Source organism: Cadophora gregata, assembly GCF_030347475.1.
Source record: "Cadophora gregata isolate MNR1 chromosome Unknown scaffold_2, whole genome shotgun sequence".
Taxonomy (NCBI): domain Eukaryota; kingdom Fungi; phylum Ascomycota; class Leotiomycetes; order Helotiales; family Ploettnerulaceae; genus Cadophora; species Cadophora gregata.
Genome location: NW_026695925.1, coordinates 3,557,803 through 3,583,894, shown reverse-complemented (window position 1 = coordinate 3,583,894; position 26,092 = coordinate 3,557,803). Strand labels below are relative to the sequence as shown.

The window sequence follows — 26,092 nt, the reverse complement described above, 5'->3', positions numbered from 1 at the left end:
CTCGCTATTACTTAGTATTAGCTCTGTGTTATTATCTAGCCTAGAGCTATTGTTATCTCGATATATATAGTCCTTAGAGGGCGTGCTAATAACAGTTTACTCGAGCTGATCTATGACACTCGCGGAATCTCGCTCGCTATTATTAGAATCGCTTAACTAGGTATAGATATGATTCTCCTTAAGCTTATCTGTAGTTATATATTGATATATCGCGGTAAGTTATTATACTAGTTTATTATAAGAGCTACGTCCTATTGCATTAGTATATTTCTTATCTATCCACGACTTCTTTTATTAATAAGAGCTAGCTATATAACTAGGAAAGCTATACTTAAAATATAGCTTCTTCTCTTATCACTCGCTTATAACTTTCTTAGATAGCCTACTACTACGTGGCTTTCCTTAATAACTTAGCTTCCGGAATATCGTATTAAGTTCTATTTCCTAAGGGTAAAATAGTTTCTTATTATTACCTCCTCTTCCTTAGTATATATATGTTCCGGAGCGGTATTAGCCTTTCTTCTTAAGTGCCTTCTTATAGTTTTAGTTATTAATCTTAATAGCTATTTCGATAAGTTCTTATAAGTTAGTAGGCGCGTCCGATCTTACTATCTTATCTTTCACTTCGTCTTTTAACCCTTTATAGTACTATACCCGAAGGGCGTTATTATTTTAGCTAGTCTAATTCGCGAATTACTAGAAGGCGGTAATATACGTAGTTACTAACCTAGCTTACTTTAGGTTCTAGATATTCCGTTTAGCGGTATAGTTCTAATCGATATTACCGAAGACACGGTTAATCCTATACTTAAAACCCTTAAAGGTTATAAAGATCTTCTAGGATTCCTTAGTTATTACTATAGAGACTCTCTTATCCTTAGTTTAGTTCTAAATATAATCCGAGAGGAAGGTCTCGATCTAGTTAAAAGCAGATCCCTAGAGAAAGGATAAAGCTTAAAGGACTTTATTAGTCTCCGTAGCGAACTAGTAACTATTAAAGCTTATATAGAGCTTAACCTGCGTGAAGTATACTCTAAGCTTAGATCAGTCTCTATAGTAGAGATCCGGGGCAGTGATCTTAGGTATATTCTTTAGGTTAAAGACCTTAGTAGGAGCTAAGTAGTTATTCGATGATCCTTTAACAGAGGATATATTATCTTTGTGAGTCAGTACCTCTGATAAGAAAGTACTTAAAATATAATAGTCCGGTATTTACTCGCTATAAATACAGAAGGCTATAGTTAATCTCTAATAATTAAGAGGTAAGTATATTATATAAACGGAAGATAGTTACTAAGTATTAGAATACTATTTGAAGTTAAGCACGAAGCTCCTATCTAATAGTAGATATACTAGTCTTATATAGAACTTTCGTTCTTCTTAGATCCCTTGAGATACTAGATCCTTAGATCCTTAGATCTATTCCCTTATAAAAGGATCCAGGGATCTAGGGATCTATCATATGACCTATTATCCACTATAATCTAAGTAACTATTACTACTAAGCGTGAGTGTATAGTAGTACTACTTATTATCCTATATTATTCCCTAGTTAGTACTACCCTATTAATAGTACCGCTCCTTCGTTAGTACTAATGCCCCTATAGTACTACTGATAGTACTATCAGTATATAGGTGCTAACTGAACCGTAGCGCTAAGGGGTTCGTAATAGAGACTACGTATTATATATAATAGGAGGTTAGAAATCAGAAAGCTAAAGATAGACCTAGAGACTTATATTTAGTTTTATATAGCTAATCGCCTTCCTTACTTATTAGATAAGCTTAGACCTTATAAATTTCATAAGAAAGAGAGGCTCGAATTATTCGATTATAATTAGAAGCTAATTCTAGATAGCTAGGATCTAACGATCTTACTATAGTAAGAAGAGAATAGATAAGTTATTCGCTTCCTCTTTAAATAGTAGTTTAGTTCCTTTCTTAGAAAGTAAATCTATAACAAATTAGATATATACTAGCACTACTTACAAGAGATTAATAAGCGTAAGAATATCAGATAGCTGCGGAATATATTTTTTTTAGTAACTTAGTAGCTTATACACTAAGACCCCGCTTATTATATATTATATACAGCTCTTTATCCTAATAAGAAGTAAAGACTAGTTAGTTACCCCTATTATACCAAATACACTATGCTAAGAGATAGAACCTTTTTCTGTTATATTAATTTAAATATTAATAATATACTTACTACTAATTAAGGGGCTACTATAATTTAAGGTAGTATCTCGCTAGATCAGGAGGATAAGGATAATTACACTTTCTACTATCCGGGGATATAATATAAGCTAGGCGAGTAATAGGCGCGTGTTTATAAGTAAGGATAAGATACTAACTACTATGTTCACTAAATTATAGACTAAATATTTACTCGAGAGGATACAGAGGTCTTAAGAGTAGATTAAGTTAGGACTCCTTATAGCCCTAGAGATATATAAATTACACTACTAAAGATCCTATACAAGTTAACTAAGCCCGCGACAAAAGTTCGTTAGACTATCTTATGTCACGAACCAGGCTCAGTCTTGGTACAAGTCACGGGTTGGCACCATAATACTGATGGTACTACCAAGTGGATGGCACCAGTCGGTGTTTGGTACCAAAGGGTTGATGGTACCATTGAGAGAATGGCACCAACAAGAGAATGGTACGAATTAGCGAGTAGTACCATACTCCACGCTCGTTGTCATAATAATAGTTATGTTGATCACGGTGGACATGGGTCACGTGATGTGCTAGCTTGCTAGACGGGCTTGCGGGCTTGCGCGCCCTGCAAGACGTCTTGCACGGCTTGCACAGGAAGTCGGAAGTTCTATATAACGAGTAGGTAGTTTCCTAGATAGTAGAGCTTCGTGCTCAAATCAAATAGCAAGTTTACACCTAGTTTACCACTGCTTGTAACGTCTCAATTCCTATTGAGAATCGAGCGTCTTGTTACCTTACTTCATAGCTGATACCAACCGACGAGTCTGTACTCACGACACCGACCGAGTTAGAAACGTTACATCTTACTATAGTTTATTACAATTCAGGACAATAAGGAAACCTTAGAAGTTATAGAAGAGGAAACTTAGAGAGATCTAGCTAACTCCTATTAAGATTTCACTATACCCCTAGCTACCCTATTAGGCCTTACAAATTAGTATAAAGCTATTCCCTTTTAGTTCGCTGCTATAGTTAAGCTTTCCGGGTTAAGTGCTTTATCTAATACTTTAGTTACGCGATAATAATAGAGTTCGCTAGTAGTAATAGCTTAGAGAAACGTTCTATTAGGAGGGGATCAAGTAGCAGCTTATAGCTTTATTAATAGGTAAAGAGCTAAGGCACTAGTTATAGCTATAGAAGCTTTTAAGATAATAAGAAGAGTAGAGAAGGAGGCGTTTAAAAAGAAGTCTTTTTACTACCTAAAAGAGGTATTAGAGGCTATAGGTGTTCTAATAGGAGAGGTAGAGGCCGACGCTAACTAGCTAAGTAAGGAAGTAATAGAGATCATATTAAAGGAGGGCTTATTATTTATAGAGGAGGCTAAGGAATACTCAGCGGCAGGTATAGGCGATATAATAGAAGTAGATAGTTAGAAGGAGTATCTGTATATTTCTTTTATTTATATAATATATCAGGGGATATAATCAGAGGGCGACTACTTAGTTAGGGGAGGACGTATATAGTAGGGTAATATAGTTCTAAGTCGGAAGATAGTTAGCCTATTCCGTAAGGTTATATAGATAAGCGCGATAGCGCGTAACAAATATATCATCTTCTCTCTCCTACTCTTACTACCTGTTTAGTTAGTAATCCTCTACGTCCCTGCTTACTATACACTTTAATAGCACTACCCCATCTCTTTACACTATCTAATAGTAGACGTGCTAGTCTTATATAGAACCTTCATTTACCTTAGATCCCTTAGGATACTAGATCCTTAGATCCTTAGATCTGTTTTCCTATAAGGGGATCCAGGGATCTAGGGATCTATCACGTGACCTATCGTTTACTATAATCTAGGTAACTATTACTACCGAAGCGTAAGTATATAGTAGTACTACTCGCTTATCCTATATTATTCCCTAGCTAGTACTACCCTATTAATAGTACTACTCCCTTATTAGTACTAATGCCCCTATAGTACTACTAATAGTTTTATTATTATATAGGTACTAACTGAACTGTAGCGCTAAAAGGTCTATAATACTATCCCTCTCTTAGCCTAGTGTAGTCCCTATACTTAAGTATAACCTTAAGAAACATTAATAGTTACTAATAACTATCTTCCTTATCTATTATATCTAGTGTTATAAAGAAATCAAGTATCACTTAGATAAAGAAAAAATAGAGTATCTAGCTCGCGCTTTATATTAAGCGTGCTATATAACTTATAAAACCTTATTCCTTCTACCGCAGCCTTTCCTATACCTACTTCTTAGATTTATCTATTTTAAAACGATACTCCGAGTATATTCGCTTAAAGCGTTACGATTATAATACCTCGGGGTATATTAAGAGGTTTACTCCTAAATAACCTATATATCGGTTTAAGATAAGAAAAACTATAACCCCTGCTTACCCTCTAACGCCTCCCTCTAAGCCTATTAAGGATAATCCTACTTCTTAGTTCCCTGCTCTTAAACCTAACACTTACTTAGCGTCTTTCTTCGAGGGCTTAGCTCCTAACCTTAGGTCCCCTTCCTTCTAAGTAAACTTAGATTTCTTTAATAGAATCCCTGTAGAAGCTTAGAGTAGCGGAGGTTAGATTTAGGTTCCTAAGTGTTTTCTAATTATAGGTACCCTTTCTATTTAATCAGATATTTTAGTTTACTATAGAAATACTAATAGTTAAGAATAGCCTCTACCTTATATTTAGCGTTCGGATTAATCAGTTATATTTTAGTAATAGGAGCTAGTAGTGCTCCTAGTAGTGCTAGTTCAAGGAGAGATATATGAAATACTAGGTAGATATTTATTATCTTTAGCAGAGCTAGTTAGTAATTAACTAGTCCCTTGACTTTAGTAATCCTAAATAGTCCTAGCTTCTTGTGATCTAATTTATAACTTAGTCGCTTAGTTATAATATTTCTTCTAAGTAAGTAGACTTTATCCCTCTTCTTAAGTATTAGTCTTATATTATACTTTCTATTATAGTAGATCGTAGATCTCTGTGTGATAAAGAGAATATTAGCTAATAATTCTTTATAGAGCTACTTGAGCCTATCTACCTATAGTATAGCCTCCTGCGCGGTTCCTTAACCGGTTATTAGTGGATTATATACCGTGGGATTATACCTATAATTCGCGTAGAACAGTGATACTCTAATAGTCTCTTAATCCGCGCTATTATATATAAACTAGGTAAATGAGAGCAGTTACACCTAGTCGTCCTACTTATAGTTCATATAATACTGAAGATAAGTCTCTATTATCTGGTTAATTTATTCTGTTTATATATTAGTCTAAGGATAGAATATAGTTAATATTTTCTACTTTATTCCTAAGAGTATAATAAGAGTTTTCTAGAACTTCAAGGTAAAGAGCTTATCTCTATCTAAGATAATCTTATCTAGTATTCTATAGCTTATAAAGATTATTCTAAGGAATACCTGCGCTATTATAAGCGTGTCCTGTGTTTTAAGTACTAGTATTATATATATATACTTTATAAATCTATCTATTATTATATAGATCGAGTTATATATAATTCCTATGATTAGGTCTCTTAAGGGTAGTAGCTCGACTACGAAATCTAAAGCGATTAATTTCTATAGGCGAGGTAGTATTATTAGTGACTTTATAAGTCTATACGGAGTATAGTATGTGGCCTTATTCCGGATATATATATCGCACGATATTACTACGTCTTTAACTACTTTCCTTATACCTGGGAAGTAGTATTCCCTAGATAGCTTAGATAGTATCTTAGCTACCCCCTAGTATCTATAAGCGGGTAGCTTATACTAGTACATAACGAATTTTATCCTATCCTTAGTAGGTATATAGATTTATCCCTGGAATAAGAGAGTTCTTTTTAAGAAGAAGGAGAACCCTTCGCCTAGTTAGCGTTACTATTTAGCTATAACTAGGTCATTAGTATAGCTTTTCTAGATTTTCTTTATAACTAGCTATCCTATCATAGCTAGCTATTAGTTATTAATAACTAATAAATCGCTATTCTTCCGTAGTATAGTATAGGATTTATAGGTTTTATTTATAAAGTACTCTAGTTTCCAGCTTAGAGTATTAGCTCGAGTATTTTCCGTTCTCTTAATATAAGAAATTTAAAGCTTAATAGTAGAGAGTATTTTATACTAATGAACCTACTATTAGTTCAGTTCCTTAGTAGTTATAAAGTAAATAAGATTCTTATAGTCCGTTAGGATCTATACCTCATAAGTAGCACTTTTAAGGTAGACTTTCTACTCGCGTACTACGTCTATAATTACTAGTAACTCCTTATCGTATATATTATAGTTAAGTTCTACTAGTAATAGTTTCTGTGAATAATAAGCGATTAGTTACTATCTTCTATCCTCGCCCAGCTAGCTAAGCACGGCTCTAATAGTATAGTCTGAAGAATCTATCTTTATATATATTTCTTTATTAGAGGTGAAGGAAGTAAGTATTAGTTTTGTGATAAAAGCTACTTTAAGTGCTTTAAACGCTTTTTATACGCTATTAGACTAGTGGAATTCCTTATTCTTATAGATTAACTCTGTAAGTAGCCCGGTGATTTTTAAGTAGTCCTTAATAAATCGCCTATAGAAGTTAGTAAACTTAAGAAATAATTATACTTCCTTAATATTCGTAGGCCTTATCTACTTAATAATTACTTTAATCTTTTTAAGATCTATAGCTAATCCTGCGGTAGTAACTATATAGCTTAGAAAGATAACTTTATCTATATAGAAGTTATACTTCTCTAGTTTAAGTAATAGGTAGGCGTCTTCTAGCCTCTAGAGAATAGCTATAACGTTCTTTATATATTACTCTTCTGATTTAGAGTAGATTAGTATATCGTTTAAATAGTATATATATATTATATCTAAGTAAGGCTATAAAATATTATTAATTAGACACTGAAATATGGCTAGTGCGTTAGTTAAGCTAAAGGGTATAACCGTGTACTTATAATAACTAAAACAAGTGCGGAATACTATCTTTTCTTCTTCTCCCTTAGCTATCCTAACAAGATTATACGCTTCTTATAAGTTAAGCTAAGTGAAAATCTTAGCTCTAACGAATCTATCTTGTAGCTCCTTAGCTAATAGTAGTATATAACGATCCTTCTTTATAGTATTATTTAATCGATAGTAGTTGATATATATTCGTTACCCCTTATCTTTCTTTTCTATAAATAAGATATTACTCCCTTATAAAGATTTAAACTCTCAGATAAATTCTTTCGCTAGGTTTTTATTAATATATTACTTAATTATTATTAAGTCTATTGCTAAATATTCCTTAAGTAGTTAGAATATCAGTTTAATACTTAGTTCTAACTTAATCCGATAATTATAGTCTTAGTATTTCAGTAAGGCTTTAATACCTTATTCCTCCTTAAATAGTACTATAAACTTCTTATATACTAATAGTATATCTTTTATTAGTGGACTCTTATCTTAGTATCTGAGCTCTTCCTTGGAGGTAGTACTAACCTCTTGAATACTTACTACTTCTATTCCCGGTAGATAATAATAGTCTTAATAATAACTAAACTTAAGCTTTCTTATCTGCTAATTAATAATAGGGTTATACTTTTCTATCTATAGTAATCCTAGGATAATATCGTGCTTTCTAATCCTAATAATATTGAATTAGATTATTTTAAAGTGTCCGGCGATACTTATATAAACTAGAGTAGTCTAGACCTCGATTAGTCTATTAGAGGCGACTTTACTATCCGCTAGTACTAGATAGTATCCCTTATCTTTTACTTCGGTTAATAAGTAGTACTTAAGTATAATAGTAAAAGATATAAAGTTCCCTTATACTCTAGAGTTTACTATTACTTAAAGCTTAACTCCCTTGATTTTAACCTCTAATATAAGATATTTATCTTTAATAGTAGTAAGTTACTATATATAGAAGTACTCCTAGTGTACGCTATAGTTGAGGATACTCTCTTATACCCTTCGATTACTATAGCTTAGGCTGACTTTATATATAAGCCCTATCCCGAGTTTAGTACACGTTACTAGGTTATATATCTCGTAATAGTATCAACTGTTATTATTAATATGGACCTATATCCTATTATATCGGTTTTCTGCTATGATTTCCTATTCCTCGCTTACCCTTAGTAGCGCGCTAGTGTTAAGAATAGCGGTATTCTAGAGTAGTAAGTGCTATATAAAGGTTGTTAGTCCTTCTTAGCTGCTAGCTATCCTTTATCTGATACGCTTATAGTCCCGGTAGACTACTTTATACTTTACTTCCTATAGTGGACCCCCTAAGCTGATAAGGCCCGGTTCTTAATAAGTAACCCCGGTAGCTATATTAATCTAGTGGTAAGTGTTATAGTTAACTTGATATAGGCTTTCTTCCCTTTAGGTAACTTCTTAAATTTCACTTACTTTTAGTCTTAAGAGTTCAGGTTAAGGTAGCCCTGGTTCCGGAGTCTACTCTAGCTCCTAGGCTTCTTCCTTACTATTACTTAGTATTAGCTTTATATTATTATCCGGCCTAGAGCTGTTATTATCTTAATATATATAATCCTTAGGAGGCGTACTAATAATATCCTCCTTAAGCGGACTTATAACGCTCGCGGAATCCCGCTTACTATCGCTAGAGTTACTTAACTAGGTGTAGATATGATTTTCCTTGAGCTTATCTATAGTTATATATTAATATATTACGGCGAGTTATTAAGTTAGTTCGTTATAAGAGCTATATCCTATTACGTTAATATATTTCTTATTTATTCACGACTTCTTTTATTGATAAGAGCTAGCTATATAACCGGGGAGGCTACACTTAAAGTATAGCTTCTTCTCTTATTACTTGCTTATAACTTTCTTAGATAGCCTGCTATTATGTAGCTTTCCTTGATAACTTAGCTTCCGGAACGTTATATTAAGTTCTATTTCTTAAGGGTAGAATAGTTTTTTATTATTACTTCCTCTTCCTTAGTATATATATATTCCGAAGTAGTATTAGCTTTTTTTCTTAAGTGCTTTCTTATAATTTTAGTTGTTAATCTTAATAGCTATCTTAATAAGTTCTTATAAGTTAGTAAGCGCGTCTAATCTTACTATCTTATCTTTTACTCTATCTTTTAACTTTTTATAGTATTATACCTGAAGGGCGTTATTATTCTAGCTAGTCTGATTCGTGAATTACTAGAAGGCGGTAGTATATATAGTTACTAACCTAACTTACTTTAGGTTCTAGATATTTTATTCAGCGGTATAGTTCTAATTAATATCGCTAAAGACGCGGTTAATCTTATACTTAAAACCTTTAAAGGTTATAAAGATCTTCTAGGATTCCTTAGTTATTACTATAGAGACTCTCTTATTCTTAGTTTAGTTCTAAATATAATCTAAGAGGAAGGTCTTAATCTAATTAAAGGCAGATCCCCGGAGAAAGGATAAAGCTTAAAGGACTTTATTAGTCTCTATAGTAAACTAGTAACTATTAAAGCTCGTATAGAGCTTAACTTGCGTGAGATATACTCTGAGCTTAGATTAGTCTCTATTATAGAGATCCGAGGCGGTAATCTTAGGTATATTCTTTAGGTCGAAGACCTTAGCAGGAGCTGAGTAGTTATTTAATAATCCTTTAACAGAGGATATATTATCTTTATAAGTCAGTACCTCTAACGAGAAGGTACTTAAAATGTAATAGTCCGGTATTTACTTGCTATAAATATAGAAAGCTATAGTTAATCTCTGATAATCGAGAGGTAAGTGTATTATATAGATAGAAAGATAGTTACTAAGTATTAGAATACTATTTAAAGTTAAGTATAAAGCTCTTATCTAATAGTAGATATACTAATCTTATATAGAACTTTTATTTACCTTAGATCCCTTAGGATACTAGATCCTTAGATCCTTAGATCTGTTTTCCTATAAGGAGATCTAGGGATCTAGGGATCTATTATATAACTTATTATCTACCGTAATCCAGGTAACTATTACTACTAAAGCGTGAGTGTATAGTAGTACTACTTACTTATCCTATATTATTCCCTGGCTAGTACTACCTTATTAATAGTACTGCTCCCTTGTTGGTACTAATGTCCCTATAGTACTACTGATGGTTTTATTATTATATAGGTGCTAATTGAACTGTAGTGCTAAGGGGTCCGTAATAGTTAGACCTAAAGTCGACTACCTTATATACTTTATCCGTATACTTAACTTCTATCTCCCTATACACTAGTACTAACTCGATATATAGGATAAGAAGAGTAAGAAAGAGAGCGGCTACTATAAGAAGTAATTCGAAGCTACTTACGGTATATTCGCCGGTTTTATATATAACTTCCTTAAGAAGAACACCTTTAACGATAGCTTAGAAGAGCGAGAGAAGCAGTATAAAGACCTCTGGGAGTAAGGTAGCTTCCGTTTCTAGCTTAATATATATAAAGATATACTATTTAAGTAGAAAGCTAACAATAAAGTATATAAATTCTAGTATAAGAAAACCCGCGAGAGGATCCCTGATCCTAAGAAAGCAGAGATCCTCGTACTAACTAAACTACTATATCTATAGGGAACTAAGTGTCCTTCTCTGGAATAGAATTACTATGAAGTTATAAGCTAAGTGTAAAGGTAGTGGTAACTACTTCTTTACTATACCCGATTAGGAAGAGTCTAGAGCTCGGCAAAGCTCGGTAAGACTCGGTAGAGCTCGGTTAACTCTGAAGGGGTTTACCGACAGTTACCCACTTAGTTATACGCAAAGGGAAATAGCTCTACGCTACTATGGGAGTTTACGTCAAGTTTTACGTCAAGTGTAATTAGGCCTAATCGGGAATAGCCCGGGGAATTTGTCTATATAGGCTCGAGCGCCCTCCACGGAATCGAGGGCTCCTCAGCTTGATATTCGCGCTAATAGAGAGGTTATCACCTGATCCGTGGTTATTTCGCTCACGTGCTAGCTAACGCTAAACCGTGCTATTACACTAAGATAACGTTAAGCTCGTGGATATTAATAAATCCCCTATTATAAAGGTTATAGAAACTAGTCTTAAGTATAAGGATAGCTTTAAGGAACTTGATATCCTAGTCCTTGCTATAAGCTTCGACTCTATTACTAGCTCTCTAGCTTAACTTGATATCTACGGTATAATAGGAGGTACGATTGTAGATCACTAGAAAAACGGAACTAGGACTAATATAGGTATTATAATACCTACGTTCTCTAATATATTCTTCTTATATAATCCTTAAGCACTTACAGCGTTTAGTAATAGACTAAGCTATATATAATTCTAAGCCGAGTTTATAGAGAAAGCTATTAAGCTTACTATTATGAAAGGGATCACTAGATTAGAGAGTACGCCTAAGACAGAGGAGGATTAGTATAAGTATATATAAGAGAAATAGGATAAAACGCTCTTCCCGCTTACGAAGTCTTAGTACTAAGGTATAAATATTCCTAGGAGGAAAGTTAAGCCTTTAAATTATAAGTTTCCCTCTTTTACTCTATTGCAGATAAGATAAAAAGATTATACGCTAACTTAAGCTAAGGGCTAGTAGTATACCGGAGTATCATAAGAGTTTAGATAAGAGTCTTTAGAATAACTTTTAAGAGTAGAAATACTCAACTGTGAAAGCGTAAGGTAGATTTTAGATTCTAGAATTAGTTTTTTATAATATATACTTACTTAAATATACCTATTCGTGCTAGATCGTGTATATCAGAAACTTTTATTACTTACTATATAGTAGTCGATAGTTATAGTAAGTTACTAAAAACAGATAAGCGTATATAGAAAAAGTAAGTGAAACTTAGATTAGAGTATAATCTTATACTCGGAATCTACGCCTGAAACCCTGGGACTTATAAATTAAGAAGTGCTAAGTAAGTACTATATAAATATTTAAACTGTATAGCTAATGAGCTTCTAATTAAGGTACACTTATTAGATATATAGCTTTCTCCAAATATAATACTAGGAGAATTACTATTAAAGAATAAACAGATTTAAGCAAGAGGCCGGATAGCGATGTAAAAAGACTATTTAAAATCCATTAAATTCCCTTAAGCTAGTACTAATAATATAAAGATAATAGTAGAAAAAGATATTAAGTATAGAGGAAATGTTTAATCGAATAGAAAGTTTTAATCTAATAGTATTCACTAGAAAATATCTGTAATAAGAAAACTATAGTAAAATATCTAATTCTGTTGTAAAATTATATATTATTATTTATAAAACTACCTTCTAGTATCTCTTTCTCCCTATTTAACCTACTATCTAATTACCTTATTAATACTCTTAACTCTATCTCGACTAGTATCTACCTTAAACTATTCCCTATGTTTCCTTCTATAAGCCTTATACTTCTTATCTCCTAGGACTCTCTATATATTTAACTTAATATATATTAACTGTTCCACTTTATGTGTATTAGAAACCTTCCTAGGTATTCTAGGAAGTTAATCTAGGTTTATATTAGAGAGAGTTATAGCTTAATACAGATAGTATTAAATAAGGGAGAGATTATAGCTATATTACTTAGTCTACTAGTTTAGACGTCGGTATACGTTTTAAGCGCGATTAATCTTTAATAGTATAGTCTTCTTATTTATAGAACTAAAAAGGGTCGTAGAAAAGGCATTAAGAGTATCTGATATCCTATGTTATCTTAGTATTAGTCGAGATAGTAGCGTAAGAAGATTAGATACTAATTCTATAAGTAGTATAGTAGGAAGTAACTATTGTGTACTGTAGGGAGGAGCTTTATGTAGTGTGAAAGTCTTGATTTATTAAGGTATTCTAGAGCTCCCCTATAAGAGGAAGCTCTAGGAGTTCTAGTTATATAAGTAGCCTCTGGTTAGCTAGAGCGCCTTAGGGAGTGCCTCAGGTGCGTCAGGTGTATGATACACCTCCTTGCTTAGCTTTATAATAGTAAGCGAAGCGATGTAAACAGTGTAGATAATACTACCTGAACTATAATAGGAGTTGATACTAACTAACGGCGTTAGGTCTTAAGCGCCTAGTAGCTCTAAATATATAAACTAGGTAAGTCCCCTGGAACGCTCTTTCCTTAAATAATAACTTTGACGTAATATTAGTAAATATAGCTAAAAGCTCTCGCGCTACTCGCGCTTCGCGCGCCTCTAACCTCGCTGCTACTCGCGTAGTAAAGAAGAAGACCGTAAGTTATTAATTTAAAGATTCTAACGTAGTTAGTGTTATAAGGAATCGTTAGAACTACGCTAATACTTGTAAAATAGGCCTATAGCCGCCGTAGCTCCCCCGCCGCCGCTACTCTACTACTACCACTATCACTATCACTACTACTAGTACTAGTACTAACTCCTGCCCGCCGCCCCGCTATAGCAGGGGCCGTCCGTGCCGTGCCTTACAGCTACTGCATTCGCAGTAGTTTACAAGGTGCGCCGGGCGACCCCTATCGCGACGAAGAGATAGCTTCACGCTATTTTTATTATTATAAAAATAATAAATCGGGTTATATCGCCGCCCCCGCCCGCGCCGCTGAACTCTTCGCTAGCTACTTAGTAGCCCGGGCCCTCCCAGAGGGCACACGTGTAAGTATTTCTTTATATTATAGTATTAGAACGACGAAGTGTTAAGGTGTTAATATTGAAGTGCTAAGCGAGGCTGACTCTATAATATATATAAGCTCTCACGGTCCGCCGGGCCGCTATTCGGAAGGCCTTAGAGGCTGAGGAGAACAAGGATAAAGATAAGGATAAGATCCGTACCGCTATCTGTAAGTCGTAATAGTAGTCTTATAGATTTCAGATGTTATCTAACTATTGATATTAGCTGCTACCCCCACCCCCGCCTCTGCTCTCCGTAGAGAGACCGCTATTCTCCCCCCCCGCCCTGTTTTTAGCGCTATAGGAATAAGCTCCGGCTCTATAGGAGCTACCGTTATCACCCCCGCGGCGCGTTTAGCCTTACGTGCTTCTGCCTTAGCGGAGGTTAATATTATAGCCGGCGCTACCCGGCAGTTAATTAACTTTCTCCTCCCTTCTTAGTAAGTGGTATAGGCTTTATAACCTTTAAGTAGCAGCTTGGGAACGTTACCTCTTTATTATTGTAGTTCGGGCTAGCGTGTTAGTACAGCTTTATAACCTAGAAGTCGTAGCTTAGGATCAAGTTCCTTACTTTTCGCGTTATTTTAGCGCGGCTTTATAACCCTGAAGTAGTAGCTTAGGATCGGGTCCTATAATTCTACCTCTTCTCTCCTCTCTAATAGCGTTTGAGAACTGTAAATATGAAGTAAAGGAAACGTGATAAAAGAAAGTGTCTATATAGATTATATAGCTTAAGCGAGCTTCTTAATATCAGCTCGAGAGTCTTAAAGGTTTAAAAGAGCGACGAATACTTTAAACTTCTGCCTTAGTAGGTTTTTAGTTAAGCTGTCAGCTGGTATATCGTTTATCAGGAGATACGTCACCTGAAAACTCCCCTTTTTATACTCCTATCATAGCTATATATTCTGTATATCGACGTACCGAAGCTTCGTCGAGATTCGCTGGTTCTCTTCAACTATCAGCTGAATCGTCTGTTTATTATCACAGAATATATTCCACGGAGCTCCTATATTAAGCCTCAGCTCTTTAAAGAACCTTTAAAGCGCTATCACCTCCTTAGCAGTCCGTTCTATACTAAGAAGCTCTACCTCGGTTATCGAAGTAGTGATAGTGTCTTATCAGGAGGCTTTCCAAATAATAGCTCCTCTAAATAGTATAATCAGGAATCCTTAGGAGGAACGACGCGATTCAGCGTCGTCTGTAAAAGACGTATCTAAGGCAATAAGAAGGTGTATCTCTCTGTCCTTCTAACTATAGATAATAGCCAGGAATCTTAAGCCGAATAGATATCGTATAGTCTAATTAACCGCTTCCAAGTGTAGCGCGCTTAGGTTAGTAAGGAAGTATAATAGTTAAAAGGCTATAAAGGTGACGTCTAGCCGGAGTATAATAGCTATATATAGCACTAACTTAACCTTCTCTTAATATTCCTTAATTTACTTGAAAGTTACTATACTAAGGTTCTTAATTAGCTCGTAGTATAGGAGAGGCGTGCTAGGGCACTTCCCGTCTACTATATCAAACTTCTGAGCTATTTTCTCGATATAGATATCATGTAGGAGAGATACTGTCTTCTTTTCCCTATTTCGTACTACTCGTACTCCCAAGAACTATTCCACGTCTCCTAGGACTATTAGCTTATACGCCTCGTGTAGTCTGTCTATGATTATCTGGCCCTCTTTAGCGTGTCTGATATAATATAAGACCTAAATATTGTCGACGTAGAACGCTATAAAGATAGTCTTATACTAGTTTGTAAAGATACATGGCTCCTCCGCGAGTGGAGATAGGTCTAGCTTACTAAGTATCTTTATAAAGTCGCTATACTAGAGTGTAGGTAAGTCTCTTAAGCTGTAGAGCGCTTAGTTAATTTCCACTATTATTCCTAGTCTTTTCTAGCTTTCCGAAGGGAAACACGAGACTGAGGCGCTCCTCTTATCTCTTTTTGCGTTAATAAAGGCGTTGATTATATTAAACTACTTCACTTCTAAGTCGAATTAAGCCGCTAGTGCTATCACGACTCGGAACGACCTCGCTACGAGTATAGCCGCGTAGGTTAAGAATATCGTGGAGTTATCTTATATATCACCTCGCATTATAATCTAAGACTTATAACGCTTAAGCTGTCCTATAGAATCTACTTTATAGGTAAACACCTACTTCAAGGGAATCGGTGAGGTAGCTGCGTCTTCCCTGGGAATTAGTCTCTAATAGTCTCGAGCTTCCAAGTTTAATATCTCCCTTTCCGCGTTAGCTTTAAACTGCTCGCTGTATAAGTGACTCTCTAGCTCCCTCTAGTTCTTAAGTAGCTTCGGGAGCTTCCCTTAATATTAGTTTTATAAGTTAGAAGCTCTTACCTCTACTCGGATATCTGATATAGCGCTTAAAACTACTATATGAAATGTGATAGTATTATAGCTATTAGCTCGCGTCGGAGTCTTACTACAGAAGGTCGTAGTAAACTCTTGAAGGCGCGAGTAGCTATCTTATCTTAAAGCTACTACTATAAAGTAATAGCTGCGTGCGGTAAGCCTTTTACGTTCTCTCTAGGCTTCCTGAGTTACCTAGATTCGATCACGCTCTATTACTCGCTACTATTAGCAGCTATTTCTAGCTGCCTGTAGAAACTCAGTCCCTGTCGCTTTGAGAGAAGCTTCTAGAAGCTTAGTGACCTATTACTTAAGGTCTTATAGCTGTCGGCTAAGTAATACGACTTAAGGGTATATTCGTTAACGCGCCTCCTTAATACCTAGACCGGTATTATTACTACTTATAGCGTCCCTCCGGTGCTAAGGCAAGAGATAATTAGTCTCCGTAGCTTTAGTATCTCTTAGGGCGCCTCGACTTAACCTCTCGTAGGGAGTCAGATCTCTACTACTATTAGTGAAGTTATTGTTGTAAAGGATTATATCGTTGCTCTCTACTCCTGAGGTCTGACTCTTGTAAGGGGGTAATTCAGAGGTCTAAGAGAGCTCTAGTAAGTCGACTTCTATCAGCTCTTATACCTCTAGTACTACCTCTGAGCTTCGTGGAAGCTCTGTTAGAGTAATATCTATTAGTTCTAGTACCTCCTTAGCGACTAGTATAGTAGTCTTAACACTAATATTAGCCTTAAATGTAGCTTCGTTTAGTTCAGCTATATATTCCGCTGTAACTGTATCAGTAATATTACTGATATCGTACTCTATATCTAGAGCGACGATGTTCTCTTCTAGGTCCTTAATAAGCTCCCTTAGAGTAGAGGTAAGTTAGCTGACCTTCCTCTCTTTCTCAGGGGAATAGAACGTCGTCTTATTAAACCGGACGTTACATGTGATTACTACACGGCGTAGCTAGGGCACCTAGATCCTATATAAGTTGGAAGTAATATAACTAACTAAGTATCTAACGTGCGCCCTAGGGCTAACTTTGAAGCCTCTATGATTCCTTCTAGCCTCTCTATTAGTTATAACTGGATATGCACGCGCCTTATATATATATACTCTACTCCAGTTAGGTCTCAAGTCAGTTAAGAGCTTCTTCACTATTAGTAGATCGTACTACTAAAAATAGTTCTGAAACTATTCCTGGAGTACTTAATTTAGACTCCTTATCCCTTGGCGTGCGAGAGGACTCATGTTGTAAAGGTAGATTACTATATAATATACCTCTAGGTAAAGCTTCTCTAGCAGGTTTACCTAAACACGTATCTTAATAGATTTAGTAATAATCTCTTGTCCTACGCGCTCCGCGCCGCCTATAGGTTCTTTAGTATATAGCGGGGGATTCTCTACCTCTATTCTTTCTCTTGTAGTCTATTCCTTGTACCTTGATGTGCCTCGAATAGCTATAACTGAGGTGTTGTTATTATGCTGAATAATATAGACTAATAGTCTATATTAACACTTAGTCTAACGCTTAAAGTTCTCTAAGACTAGTATAACGTGGCTAGCTAACTTACTTAGTAATATGTAGCTAAAGAGCTTCCTACTATATTTATCCTTAATAATAAGTAGCTAGCGAGTGCTATTATAACCTACGTTAAAGTCGAATAAGTCCTAGAGGATTTGGTAGAATAGCCTAGCTGCCTTATTCTCTAACTCCTATCTTAACGTGACGTTTCCAGTGTATATAATAGTATAGTCTTTATACTAGATTCTTGATACTCCGTCGAATTATACGCCTCTCTCTGCTTTAAGTAACGCCCGTAGAGCACTCTCTTCCAAATAGCCGGTACGTAGGTGCTATAGTTACAGAGTTACGGAACACTCCTTAAGTAGTTAACTTAACGATTGGAAACCTTACCTATTTAAGCTACGACTCAGAGTCGGGTACATTATAATAAGTATGCGTGTTAAGGTTACTAGGTTATAGGAGCGACGAGAGTATCTGAAAGGCTTATATTCAAAGAAAGTTAGGTTGAACTTTCGAACTAGCTATCTAATAACTACACTCGTCTGAACCTCCCTGTACTATAAAGTGGTATCTTTCCCTGAGTACTATAGCCCGGTGTCTTTTAGTAACGCCTCTGAGATAATATTAACATGGAAATTACAGACTATAGTGACGTTATTAAGTGATAGGTCTTAAGTATTTGGACTGTTTAGCCTAGCTAAGGAGTTCTTAAATACTTGTTTCCCTCTGCCGACTACTGGAATTCGTTACGTTCTAGCTTCCACGTAGTTGTTATTAGTTAATCTCTTAAAGGAACCTAGAACTAGCTTATTCTTATGATTAACTAAGTGCTAGGCGCCGCAGTTATTAACTAAGGTACTCTCTAAGAGTACGTGAGGAATATTAATAAAGTCCGTGGCGTAGATTCCGAGTGTCTCTTTAAGGTCTAAGAGCTTTGAATTAATAGTAGCTACGTTAATATTTCCGGGGTACTTTCCTTTAGCTTACTAAGACGATAGTTCTCGGTCCTTGCTAGGCTTCTTCCTAGTAATCTGAGCTATAGAGATAGTAGTCCAGCCTTCCTTAGAGATCTCTCAGCGTAGTTCTATATACTCAGGTGCCTGGACAGTCTCACGAATCCTCTTAATTTACTTGTTATTTAGACGGAATCTCATGCTATTAGCTTGAAAGCTATTATAAGCGAAACAGAGCTTCTAGCACTTAATTAGAGGGTGCCGGTGTCTGATTCCATAAGGGCAGTTAGTCTTCTTATCTCCTTAATTTAAATAGGAGCGATTCCGAGAGCTTCCGGAATAGTCTTGCGAGCCTCCTATATTAGAACAACTACCTAGTATCAGCGTGGCGTAGAAACTATTAGCTCCCTTACCTCCGTTCCGGTAGTACTCCTTCATATTCGCTATAAACGCTAGACCGTACTCCTCTAGTGTTATACTATACTGACGTCCTAAAGTGTTATCTCTTATAATATCAGTGAGTACTTAAGCGGCCTAAGTCTCTAACTAAACTGATACTACGTTCAGGAAAGCTCGTATATCACGTACTCCTTATATATTAGGAATATTATACGCTCTCGTAAGACGGAAGTTCTTTTACTATAGCTTATACTACGTGCGAGGTTCAATTCGCGACTTCTTATCTTAACGTATCGGCAAGCTAAGTGTATTAGTGTAGTCCGAAATAATAGAGGTTAGTACTACCGCGTCTAAAGGTGCTATATCACGCTTAATAGACCTGACTAGTACTTGTAGTTCTGCGGCGCCCTTAGCCGTGTTATTATTAATTGCGTTAGTTAGAATAGACTAGCTAATAGTACTATTTACCTAGTTAAAGAGGTTCTGAATACAGTTATTAAGCGCTGTCTATTCAGCTAGCTTATTCAAGTACTCCCTTGTTCGAGCTTCCTAGAGTACCTTAATATCTTCAAACTTAGCTTCCAAGGGCTTACTTATAGACGCCGGCGGTTCTATTATACTCTCTCTTTCCTTAGTAGTAGCAGCGTTCTATTTCGCTAGTAAATCTAGGTTAGCTTGTATTAACAACGCTATCTACTTGCTAAGGTGACTATTCGTCTTCTCTCGTATAAAATCGTTAATACTCGGGAGATTCGGTCGTTGCTTAACGATATTTCTAATATCGTTAGTGTCAGGGTTAATAAATCTCTAGATTCTTTTGAGTTCGGTATAGTACCGGAAGGTCGTTCATTACTAGGGCCACTGCTTTCTCTAATCGAGAGTATCGCCCTCGTGTTTAATTAACTCGTTTTAAAAGTACGTCGATATATCAGAGAGGCTTTCTATAGAACTAATAGCGTCGAGAGTATTTCGGGAAGTTCGGGGAGGTATTTAAAGGAGTTCTTTAAGTAGCGGTATAAGTATCTCTCGACACTACTTGCAACTCTACCTATACTACGTAGTATACTCGTATAGTAGCTTAAACGAGCGAATATAGCTCTTAACTATCGTGTACTATAGGGAGGAGCTTCATGTAGTATGAAAGTCTTAATTTATTAAGGTATTCTAGAGCTCCCCTATAAGAGGAAGCTCTAGGAGTTCTAGTTATATAAGTAGCCTCTGGTTGGCTGGAGCGCCTTAGGGAGTGCCTCAGGTGCGTCAGGTGCACGACAGTAACTCTAGTGTTAACTAAAACATATATATATACCTCTTATTATCCAGCTTTAAGACTAGTTTTACTAGCTCTGCTAAAAGTTATAACGTGATTTAAGAGAATACTAACTTTAGTATAAGAGATAGAAACTCTCTTATTCTAGAAGAAAGGTCGTAATATATCAAAAGTCAGTGACTCGTTAAGTATATACTTAAGGATACTTTTAAAACCTTAGGTAATATTAGTATTATTATCCGTCTTCTAGGTCTATAAGTCGCAGGTTAAGATACTCTTTTAGTATCGTCTGTAATCCTAATATAGTAAAAGAGACCTAAGTTACTAGCAGGTTATAGCTATAACTTTATTCGCTTTAGTTATAAACTTTTAATCTTTAGTTTCTTATTCTCAGATTTCAGGACTAGCTTTTAACGTTTCTCTTATTTCTATTCCGCTACTTCTAATAATCCTAACCTATTAATTAGTGTATTAACGCTTATTTGCTTTTTTATTATAGTAAACTAGATATCTTATAGTAAAGCCCCAGGATAAGTACCTGCTTAATTCTTATACTACTAGTAATATACTTCTGGAGTCGGGAGTAGTCTCTTAAGACTCGATTTCCTCCGCGGACTTAAACTTAGCGAGGATTATAGTATCTTTACAATTACTCTTTAATATAGTGTTCTACTTATTATTAGACCTTAATAAGTAGTATCTGGATTCTTTAAGTCTAATCTCTGAAGTAAGGACTCTAGTATATAGGGAATATATATAGCTATTCTAGTAGTTAGTTTATAAAGAAATATACTAACCTAGGATATAGTAATATATTACTGCTAGTATAGAAACCTTAGAACGTAGTAGTAACGAGATCCAGGACCTTGAATCCATTATAGCCAGTGATTCATTAGAGACGCGTTAAATCTGAGGAGAAGCTAGGGGCTGCCACATTGCAAACCTGCTCGGAGCGGAGTTATCATACGAGATCGTTGCACGCTTGGACGTTTACATCGGACAAGCATGCTGACATGTACGCATGATGATTCCAAGTACTATTTCTCCGTTGCTGACACTCACATCTCCATACTTATTTCAACGTCAACAATCGCGTAAAGTGGTACTATCCGAAGCAACAACGACGGAAACAATCGCTTCTGGTTCTTCCAACACATGATATTTCAATTCACGGACAGGATATGGAATAAGTAAGTGGACCCGGACGTCCAGATCGCACATCTCATCATGGCTTCCCTTCGGGCACTGTCGTTGCCGGTGTCCGGCGCGGCCTTGTCGCAAAGAGCTGTCTTATCTTCATCTGATTTGCAAGCACATGCACGAAGCGATATGTTGCGATATTTGAGTTTAATGAGGTGAAATAATATCGGTAACTATTTAGCCTCTCATTCCTTTGTCGCGCGTCCGTTTGGTCTTCCCTCCCTTCTTTCCTTTCTCCCCTCCCTTGTTCACCTCCTCACGTTCTCAAATCCTCGGATATCCCGACTCACGGAAACTCCATAACAACATAAACACAACCTCCTCCCGGACAAAGAACACACTCCTTAACCACAATGTCTACTCACGAGATTCTCATCCTAGGAGGTCACCACTCCGGAATCAATGTCGCACATTACCTTCTCCGCCATGTCATCCCAAAGGTCTCAAACTTGACTCCCTCAACTCCTTACCACGTTACAATCGTCACTCCCAACACCGATTTCTACTGGAACATCGCCGCCCCGCGCCTCATCGTCAGCGAGACTCTCATTCCAGAAGAGAAAGTCTTCCTTCCCATTGCAAAGGAATTTGCATCCTACGATGCCGCGCAATTCACGCTCGTCAAGGGAAAAGCCACGGCTCTTGACGCAGAGAAGAAGACCGTGACAGTGAGCAATGGTGAGAGCATCACGTATTCAAGTCTCGTGATCGCGACCGGCTCGTATTTTGAGTCGCCTGTATGGCAGCTGAATGAGACCGAGGAGAAGTTGAAGTCTGAGATCTCGGCCTTGAGGACGGCTCTCCAAGGTGCAAAGACAGTCTTGATTGCAGGCGGAGGAGCAATCGGCGTCGAAACAGCCGGTGAAATCGGTGCTCAATTCCCCAACCACGACACCACCATCCTCTCCGGCGGTGCTCGATTACTCCCCAGACTCGTCCCAGGTAACAGCTCAGCCGCGGAATCAAGACTCAAATCCCTAGGCGTGAAGACCGTCCACAGCATCAAGGTATCCTCCAGCACGAAAAATGCAGATGGAACCACGACCGTGACTCTGGACGACGGCTCCTCCAGAATCGTAGACGTCTTCATCGACGCCACAGGCCCCAAACCAAACACCACGTTCCTCCCTCCCTCCTGGCTCACTTCCACCGGTCACGTCCTCACAGACGAGAAGACCCTCCGGACCAACCAGCCGGGTATCTACGCGATTGGCGACGTTGCGTCCTACAGCAGCGGTAGCGTGGTGGACGCCAACAACTCTGTCGCTCCGCTGGGCACCAGCATCGGCATTGACCTCGCCAACGCTGCTGGTCCAGGGAACGAGAAGCTGTTTGTGCAGAAAGAGTTCAAGCCGTTCAAGGATACGCAGTTCGTGCCTACAGGGCCGAGTGGTGGCGTTGGGCAGGTTATGGGTTTCAAGGTGCCGAGTTTGGCGGTTTGGTTGGCGAAGTCGAGGACGTATTTTGTATGGATGGCGCAGGGAGCTGTGGAGGGTGGTGGTGTTAAGAAGGCGTGATGGAAAGTTGGTGTTGATCGTTGACGACGGGTTGGAATGGGAGTGAGAGATGAAATTGAGGGTGGTAATGATGCTTTCCTTGGGTTTTTATCGGTCTCCTCAAGCAGGGGCGTTGATCGAGATATCAGGTTGCTTCTAATACTACTTGTTTGCTTTCTTGCTACCTGGAAATGTCTACTCTACTCTATACAAGACGTGACCGTGTACTACCTATTTCACACGCCATGTTAAAGCTCAAAGACAAGAGAAATCTACTTGTCAGAGATCCACTGCGTTATTCGGTAATATCTAAACAGCCCAAAAGTTCAGGAGGATATTAATACAAACAAAAAAGAGTTCCAACACGATGTCAATATCCACTCCCTCGTTTGTCACCAAAATATATCTATGGCAAGACAACTTACTAAAAGAAAAGGAGAATGTCTCACTGCTTGAGACGACTTAATCCCAGGAGAAAGGACGAATTCGCCCTGTGTATATGAAGATCTGGGCTATAGTCACCCAGTGACACAGTGAGTCCTTGCGTAGCCCCCATTTTCAGTCGACTGCTCTTGTTGTTTCTCCATCGGCCGGTAGAAACGCTTGGGCGAAGGTAGTGTTGACTTAGACGACCTCTAACATATAGAGGCATGCCTTTGCTCCTCCAGGTGGATGTTTCCGATGTATATCATCTCGCTGTTTTGTAGATACTATCACATACTCTAGACTCCCTCTTAGCATCTTGTTGTACTCTGCTTCCTGCAAGTAAGTAGAATGGTCCTAGGCATGGAGCCAGTAGAGCTCATGGAGCATGGGCAGTTCTGAGCTTGTCGCCCAAATTGTAGATACAGATATCTCACCCTAGCCAAGCTCTACAACTGAGTTCCTACACAAGGAAGTAGATGTCACAGAATCCGTCAACAGCTTGTGTAGACAGTATCGCATTCAGCTCATTAATCCTTCTAAAAACGCCATACTCCAACCCTGATATTATACCTCTCTCCGCCGCCCTCTACCACCTCAAACCGTCCCACTAATGCTCAAATCCCTAATCTCCTGCAACACCTCCTCAACCCGACTATCCAGATGTCCCTGCGCATACTGCTCCCTCGTATCCGCATCCAAGTACTGCTGAACCTGCGCCATTCTTGAGTACGCCTCCGCACAGAACCGTAGCTGGATCTTGACCAGGGCCTCGAAACTGGGGTCGAGATATGGTACGCGCAGGTCGATGACTTGAGGGAGTTCGGTGGAGAGCTGCTCGTTCAGTTGCTCGTAGGCGGCTTTTGCCATCTCGGTTTCCTTCTCGGCGCGGGGGAGCTTGGTGACGTCCTTGTCGGGTTTCTCGACAAGCTTCTTGACCTTTGCGCGCATCGCGTCGTAGTCTAGGAGTTTGTGGTTCCTTTTCTTGATACCTGTGACTTGTCAGCTTGGCAGTGGGTGGGGGAATAGGTGCTCGTACATTCGTTGATGTCTGGGAAGTAGGCGCAAAATCTAGAGATCGGCTCCAAAACAGTCGTTCTGTGTATTGTTAGGCAAATTCATCTTCTGGATCCTCCGAATATACCGGTATGGGCCATCAAGCGCCTTGATTGTCTCCGCATCCAGATCCTCCACTGCCTGCTTGTAACTCCTACTCACTCCATCCTTTGTACCAGCATCACCGTAGAAAGCATCAATCGTTTCTGCAATACGCATTTGGGAGGCAGTCATGGCTGTTCCCGTCAGTCTCTAGTTCTCTCCTGCTCCTGCAGATCCGTGCTCACCTCGTAAAGAATCCAAATATCCCTTTGCTTCCTTCTGCAATCGCATGGACGCGGCCTCCATTGTCCGGTATCTCCGCTCCTCAACCTCATAATCACGATCATTCGTCTTCTCTACATGTCCCGTCTTCATCATCACCTGGGTCGTGGCCCGGTTAACATTTTTCTTGAATCCTACAATAGCACAACAAGTCAGCGGGGCAGCCAGGAGAGGGTTGAGCGAAGGGGAGAGACGTACCAGCCCAAGACATCGTGTCAGTGTAAAGATGAATCTATGTGCTTACGCAAAGGGATTGAACAAGAGGCTGTATTGTAAGTCTGTTGTTGACAACGCTACGTGGTGTTGTTGTGGGGGGACGTTGGCAATTACAGAAGTGAAGGCAGCCCAGCCTGCGGTGACGAGGTTCCTGTGGCTGTGCCACTTCTGGCTGCGACCCCACCAAACTTTCTCCGCCAAGGATCTTCATTTATTTTCAACTCGACCTTGTACAATCAAACTCACTCCTTCACCACAACACCCCTTCCACGAATACCAAATTCGCCTTTCAAACTCCCAAGATGCCTTCCCGCGGAAACCCCAACGTTCCCAACAAGCAGCGCAAGACCGCTAGCCGCGCGAAAGTCCAAAAGCGCAACGCCGCGAACAAGGTCTCCAAGAACCCTCGAGGAACAGCGAGAAGCGATGTCCTGCACCCAACTAGTGGGCCCCTAGCACCTGTCTCGGGAAAGAAAGCCAGAAAGTTGCAGAAATTGCAGAACAATGCGAGAAGAAGAGCGCTAGAGAAGGCGATGGAGCAAGAAGGAGAGGTTGAGATGACAGGTGAGTTGATTGGAAGACTTGGAGTCGACGAAGGGCAATGCTGACGGATCGAAGATGCACCGAAGACCACAAAATCGAAAACCAAGCCAGAGAAGTCGACGGAGGATCAGATGGAGCTTGACGCGGTGTCGTGAGCTTGAGGATCAAGATGTTAGCGGATGGGATGAAAACAAGTTACTTCTCCTGGCGAGTGGTCACTACAGACCGCTGAGGGGTTGGAGACATTGCATAATTGGCGTTCAGGAGAATGGGAATCGGAAAAGCTGTTTAAGTTGGCTCCAAAAGTCTACGTCGTTGTGACAAGGACGATTGGCTTGAATTGGCGTTGAAGTATGGACGATACCCAACTACAGATCAAATGGAAGGCTCTCTACAAGTTGAAAGCATGTTTGTCTCTCGATACTTTTACTGGATTCCCTTTTGATCGGATCCTCCATTATACTGTCGAGCATTGGCTTGGAGGCATTCCTTATGCTACGTACAGTCCCTATACTCCTTCGCCAGAAGCCCGGCGTCAAGTAAGCTCTCGAAACAAATATCTACTC

At 38.2% G+C, this 26,092-nt stretch overlaps 3 protein-coding genes across 3 annotated transcripts; 2 read left to right on the top strand and 1 right to left on the bottom strand.

The window, feature by feature from the left end:
- Positions 1-21,821: 21,821 nt before the first annotated feature.
- Positions 21,822-22,985, top strand: ONS95_008456 (uncharacterized protein; the record flags this gene model as incomplete). Its single annotated transcript, XM_058502010.1, has 1 exon — positions 21,822-22,985. The coding sequence occupies one exon, from the start codon at positions 21,822-21,824 to the stop codon at positions 22,983-22,985; it is 1,164 nt and encodes a 387-aa protein (XP_058363332.1).
- Positions 22,986-23,984: 999 nt separating this feature from the next.
- HOB3 (BAR adaptor protein Hob3) lies at positions 23,985-24,978 on the bottom strand (the record flags this gene model as incomplete). The annotated part of the gene is made up of 5 exons (XM_058502009.1): positions 23,985-24,379; positions 24,427-24,485; positions 24,532-24,679; positions 24,731-24,901; positions 24,966-24,978. The coding sequence occupies 5 exons, from the start codon at positions 24,976-24,978 to the stop codon at positions 23,985-23,987; spliced, it is 786 nt and encodes a 261-aa protein (XP_058363331.1).
- Positions 24,979-25,285: 307 nt separating this feature from the next.
- On the top strand, positions 25,286-25,811 carry ONS95_008454 (uncharacterized protein; the record flags this gene model as incomplete). The annotated part of the gene is made up of 2 exons (XM_058502008.1): positions 25,286-25,547; positions 25,602-25,811. 2 exons carry the CDS (start codon positions 25,286-25,288, stop codon positions 25,679-25,681), a joined length of 342 nt encoding a protein of 113 aa, XP_058363330.1. The 3' UTR covers positions 25,682-25,811.
- Positions 25,812-26,092: the final 281 nt, after the last annotated feature.